The sequence below is a fragment of the Neoarius graeffei genome, chromosome 2 (genome assembly GCF_027579695.1).
Source record: "Neoarius graeffei isolate fNeoGra1 chromosome 2, fNeoGra1.pri, whole genome shotgun sequence".
Classification (NCBI taxonomy): Eukaryota; Metazoa; Chordata; class Actinopteri; order Siluriformes; family Ariidae; genus Neoarius; species Neoarius graeffei.
Window position 1 is genome coordinate 1,667,787 of NC_083570.1, and position 6,438 is coordinate 1,674,224.

At 42.8% G+C, this 6,438-nt stretch overlaps 1 protein-coding gene across 1 annotated transcript; it reads right to left on the bottom strand.

The window, feature by feature from the left end:
• Nucleotides 1–3,130: 3,130 nt before the first annotated feature.
• Nucleotides 3,131–4,135, bottom strand: LOC132871003 (trace amine-associated receptor 13c-like). Its single transcript, XM_060905148.1, has one exon. It carries the CDS (start codon nt 4,133–4,135, stop codon nt 3,131–3,133), a length of 1,005 nt encoding a protein of 334 aa, XP_060761131.1.
• Nucleotides 4,136–6,438: the final 2,303 nt, after the last annotated feature.

Genomic DNA, 6,438 nt, shown 5'->3' on the forward strand with positions numbered 1-6,438 from the left:
TCCTTCCAAGCTAATTTGAACACTACCAATTTTGTTTGACGCCATTTACGTTCCAATTTTCGAGTGGTCTGTTTTAATGTGCGAGTGTCATCATTATACCAGGGTGCTAATTTTTTGTCTCTGACCATTTTCCTTTTTAGAGGAGCTACATTATCTAAAGTATGGCGGAATGTTGACCCTAAGCATTCAGTTGCCTGATCAAGTTCTGCAGGGGCTGACAGTGACCCAATCAAAGTTGACAACTCTGGGAGATCATTTATAAAGCTCTGTGTAGTAGTTGACGTGAAAGTACGTTTAATACAGTAGAGTGGTGAGGTGCATATATTATTACTCAGACATAGTTTGAATGAGATGAGATAATGATCTGAGATAACTTCAGACTGTGGAAGTATGACTATATTGTCTATGTTTATTCTGAATGTTAGTATTAGATCAAGGGTGTGACCACCATTATGGGTCGGTCCTATGAAATTCTGCTTAATCCCAACTGAATCTAAGATGGACACAAATGCTGTTTTTAAAGGGTCTTCTGGGTTATCGAAGTGAATATTAAAATCTCCGACAACTAAAGCTTTGTCTAAGGAAATAACCAGATCTGAGATAAAATCTGCAAATTCAGAAAGAAACTCAGAATATGGCCGTGGGGGCCTGTAAATAATAAGCAATGGAATTAACTGGGTAGACTTATTTTTCAAGGCTACATACATTATATGAGTATGAAGAACTTCAAATGTATTAAATTTATAACCAGGTTTTTGTGTTACACCTAGATAATCGTTATAAATAACTGCAACGCCTCCTCCTCTGCCAGTTAGACGAGGCTGGTGTATATAACTGTATCCAGGAGGACTCATTTCATTTAATACTATATATTCATTTGGCTTAATCCATGTTTCTGTTAAACAAAGTACATTAAACTCCTGATCAGTAATGGGTTCATTAACCATTAGCGCTTTAGATGCAAGAGATCTAATATTTAATAGCCCCACCTTTAGATCAAAGGTGCTGGCAGCAGCTGTACAGTCAGTATGATCTAATTTTATATTGATTAGGTTACTGGAACAAACTCTCTGAAAATTTCTACCTTTTTGTTGAGCTCGGGGAACAGACACAGTCTCGATGTAGTGGACCCTGAGTGACGACTCTGTGCAGCTAGCAGACAGTCGGTTTAGCCTGTTCGTCTGCTCCCTGGCCTTGGCTCTGGATTGTCAGAAATTAACTAGGCCTGTTCTGAGACTATGACCTATGCTGCAGGAAATGAGAGCAGCACCTTCCCGAGTGGGATGGATACCGTCCTGCCCTAACAGGCCAGCAGTGCCCTCAAAATTAACCCAATTATCTATAAAGCTCACACTGTTTTCAGAGCACCACCTGGACAGCCAGCAGTTCAGCGACCATAACCTGCTGTAAGCTACATCGCCACGCTGCATTGGGATGGGGCCAGAGCATACTACAGCATCGGACATCGCCTTCGCTAATTTAAACACCTCTACAAAGTTACTCTTAGTAACCTCAGACTGACGAAGGCGTATATCATTAGCTCCTGCATGAATAACTATCTTTGAGAGCCTGTGCTTGCCTAGGACCCTAAGATTACCTGCTATGTCCGGCACCCTGGCTCCCGGTATACACCTGACTAAAGCTGCTGGTGCCCCTAAAGGCTGAGCTAATTTCACATGCCGTATGATAGTCCCCTATAACCAGAGCTCTTTCAGGTTTCTCAGTGGGTGCATCACTAAGGAGAGCAAACCTGTTCGGCACGTGACGCGGAGAGGAGTGGTGCTCCTGTGGGCGAGCCTCAGCGGTAGCTTTGGCTCTACGCTTACGCCGCCGAGCCATCACCCATTCGCCCCGCTGTAAGGGCTCTAATGCCGGAGTTGGGGGATTACTAACTCCACCTAGGGCATCCAGACTTTCCCCTACAGAAGGTACACTGTTCTCACGCTCACTAACCTGCTCTAAAGCCTGAACACGTGCTTCTAGCACTGTAATCTTCTCCGTCAGAGAGCTAACTAATCTGTACTTATCACAAATAAAGCTAATAAAGCTATCTCTAGTGACGGAGGAAGAATGACTAAACATCCTGCACTCAGCACACTGAACAGGCAGAAGGTGTGCCATGATGAAAAGATTCACGTACCTTAAACGAAGATCTGTTGATATTAAAGCAGATCCGATGTGGATGGCCTCCACTTGTGGTCTTTACACAGGAGGAGAGAAAAAGAAAGCTTCCAGTCTCTGCCTTCTTCCGAAAAAAGAAAGAGAAAAACCGGGAAAAAAAAACGGAAAAAAAGAAAGTGAAAAGTACAAAAAGGAAAGCGACAGTACAATAAAAATGAAGAGGATACTGGAAATTTATTTGTAGAAAAAAGTTAAAAAAGGATTAGTGCATAGTGCAATAGAGCATTTATGTTTACCAATGGTTATGTAGTAGTATCTATCGCAAAGTTAAGATGCAACTCAAATCTGAGCCAAGCCAAAAATAGCAATAGAGGAAAGGCAGAAGAAGAGAAAGCCATGGCTAACCATGTCAAAAGATATGCTAACTTCGAGCAGAATAAGAATTTTGATGGCACCAGCATCAATAGAAGGGGACAAGATCATTAGTGACATTTTCTTCAATGGGTTTCATTGAAGAAGGGTCCAAATGTCAGAGACCACTCGTGAAAATGCATCTTTTTTGCATTCTTTTGGAATTTAATACAGACATTTTATTACATTTTACTGTATCATCAGCAATAATGTTTCTACTGAACAGTAGAATGTTGTAAACATTTAGATGAACATCAGAATTTCTTTGTGTTTGATATGTTCCCCTTAAATGTCAGTGTGTACTCAATTTAGCATGGAGTTAGAATAAGTTTCCCCCATGTTTCTGTAAAACCTGATCATCCATCTTAGATCAGATCCATTGGAGTGTTGTTAGAACATGTGCTTGAAGGGAAGGGATAATACTCAAGGATAATATGAACTTTTTGTATGAAGTCAACATGATTAATATGACAAATTTGTTTAACCTCAAATAGTGACCTGCAAATTGGGCAGAATCACAAACAGTGAACATTCAAGATATTCAACATGTCCTTTCTTTGTTCTGAAACACTGATAATTTGAATAGTCCAAAACAAATTCATGAAAAAATATTTATTAATGCAGAGTCAGTTTGAAATATTTGCAGAGTTATAATTGATTTAATGCACCTCCTAAACCACGGGTAAAACAGAGCATAAATAACTGGATTAATGGTTGAATTAAGATAAAGCATGATCTCAACTTTCAGAAATGTTTCTGTCTGTAGTACAATAATGTCACCTAATAAACTGTAAATAAAGTATGGAAGTAAACACACCAGGAACACAGACACTAAAATGCCGAGGACTTTAGCGGCTTTTCTCTCAGATTTCATCGAGTGTGAAGTGATTTTCTGTGTTTCAGGCCGTGTGTGATTATTAAGCTCTCTGATAGCAGTGGCATGTTTCTCAGCAATCACAAAAACCCCAGTATACAATATGATTATGACAGAACATGGAAAGATAAATGTTATTACAAGATCAATTACAGTCCAAACCTCATTCAGAAAAAGATAACAATCTCCAGGACACATTACAGAGCTTGTGAAGTTTCCATTGAAATAACACAGTGATATGTTATACACCAGAGAAGCACACCAGTTGGAAAAAACCACAATGCTCATTGTCTTCCCTGAGATTGTGTTTATGTAGAGAAACGGGTTTGAGAGAGCCAAATACCGGTCCACAGCAATCAGGGCGATATTATAGATGGATAGGCCTGTGAGAACATAAGAAATAATCAAAAAACTGATACAGTACCCCTTATCAAAAATCCAACATGACTCGATGGTCCAGATTAACACTGGCGGCATCACTAAAGCACCAATTAAGCAATCCGACACCGCCAGAGAGAGCAGGAGCATGTTGGTTGGTGTGTGAAGCTGCTTGAAGTGAAGAACAGACACGATGACAAGCAGATTTCCACACACTGTTAGCAGAACCACAGCAGTCGCACATACATACAGTAAGACATAAATTGCAGGAGATGCAGATCTTTCTGAACAGGAGAAATGCACACAGCGATCAGATTGGTTTAACTCTGTCTGATTCATGAATACATGCATTTTTAAAAGAAGTCTCTGTTGCATTATGGTCAAACAAAAGATCGGTCAGACAGCTCAGATACATTTATAGCTAAGAAATTAATCACGCCCCCTCAGGTTCTATTTATATCTGAATGAATATGATGTCATGCCTTGGGGAAACAAAAGACCAAAGATAGCATTAAACAAAGAAAAACACCTACGATTATGTCATTCTTTAAATTACAAGTAAGTATGTATTGTTTTGACGTCTGCATAATGTTGATTTCAGAAAACCCAAAATAAATTAAAACTTTGGTGCCAAATTCTTGTTTTTTTTTTATTGAAGAGGTATGTTGTACAATCATTTTGCCACAGAATAAGAACAGTTCAAAGAAATCAGTGTGTAACACTTTTGTGGGAGTGGTCAATGAGGAACTGGAAGCAGGCGCTGCAATTCAAGGTATGCTTCGGTTTTATTCACACTTTTCAGTGCCTTTTACTCATGAGTAGGCACATTACACACACACGTCGGGGTGTCACAGTTCTCTCTTGTTCCTGGCTGTCTGAAAGACACAGAGAAACAGGTTAATAGACAGCCAGTAATTAGACATGAGGTGCATCTTGTCACATGTTATCTACTAGTTCGACCTGACTCCTCGCCATTCACAGCCAACGGTCAACCACATCTCCATTGCCACATACCCCCACCACCCAACTCAGGCCAGGGAGCCGTCTGGCCTGCAGCTGACTCCCCCCCCGGTGGTGGAGGTAATCTGCCACCAGCATCTGTGCCCCTGGTCTGTGGACCACCTCGAATTTAAAGGGTTGAAGGGCCAATACAAATGAGTGATCCACGTGTTGGCATCCTTCATGTGGTGGAGCCACTGGAGCGGGGCATGGTTGGAACAGAGAGTGAATGGGTATTCAAGCAGGTAGTACTGGAGAGTGAGGACTGCCCACTTGATTGCCAGACATTTCTTTTCCACTGTGCTGTACTTTGACTGTCACATGGAGAGCTTGCGGCTGATGTATAGCACCAGGTGGTCCTCCCCCTCCACCACCTGGGACAAAATGGTCCCCAGCCTTATGCTCAGTGCATCGATCTGTAAAAAAAAAAAAAGGGAGAGAAAAGTCAGGAGAATGCAACAGCGGGCCCTCACACAAAACTGCTTTTACCTGAGCAAAAGTCTGTTCGCATGGCTCCGTCCACTGGACCAGATCTGGCGCCTCCTTTTTAGTGAGGTCAGTTAGCGGACTGGAGATGTCCACAAAGTTAGGCACGAACTGTGTATAATAGCCAGCCAGCCTCAGGAACTGCCTCACCCCCTTTTTGGTCTCAGGTCTTGGGCAGTCCCCAATCATAGCAGTCTTGTCAATTTGGGGATGTACCTGGCCATGACCCAAGGGAAAGCCCATATACCCCACTTGCACCCATCCATTTGCACACTTTTTAGTTTTGCTGTGAGCCCAGTGTGCCTCAGTGACCTCAGGACCACTCTGAGATGTTGTAGATGCTGCTCCCAGGCATTACTATCAATGATTATGTCATCTAAGTATGCTGCCACTTACGAATTGGGGGGATGGAGAATTCAGTCCATGAGATGCTGAAACAATGCTGGGGCCCCAAACAACCTGAAAGGAAGGGCAACAAATTGGTGTAAACCAAACAGAGTAGAAAAGGCTATGTTGTCGCAGGATACTGGAGTCAAGGGGATCTGCCAATATCTATCCATCCTGGGTTTGAACCCAGCCAGCCTTTCTATGTGGAGTTTGCATGCTGTCCCCATGTCCACGTGGATTTCCTCTGGGGGTGCAGATCTGCCAATATCCCTTTGCTAAATCCAGTGTCGAGTAACAGTGAGGTGCACCAAACCGATGGAGCAGTTTATCAATGCGAGGTATCGGATATGCGTCAAATTTAGACCACCAGGCTGCTCCAGTTGCTGTGCGACTCCTCAATTACTCCCATCTTTAGCATAGCCTGGGGTTCATCCTGAACCACATTTTTCTTGTGCTCGGGGAGCCGATACAGGTGGCTGTGCACCACCACTCCTGGGGGCGTCTTAATGTGGTGTTCTATGAGGTCAGTCTGACCAGGGAGGGGCAAGAACACATTGCAAAATTCCTCCTGCAATCTAATAACCTGTGCTCTCTGGGACGGTGAGAGGTGGTCTCCACAGGGGACTGGGGTGAATTGGGTCACACTTTTTAGACTTATCTCTGGTCCCAGCTCCACTCTCTCCAGAACTACCCTTGCCAGAGCCACAGGAACCAACTCTCACCATGGTTTCAGGAGATTGAGGTGGTCAATTTGACATGTTGCATCTATCTGGATGTTTGAC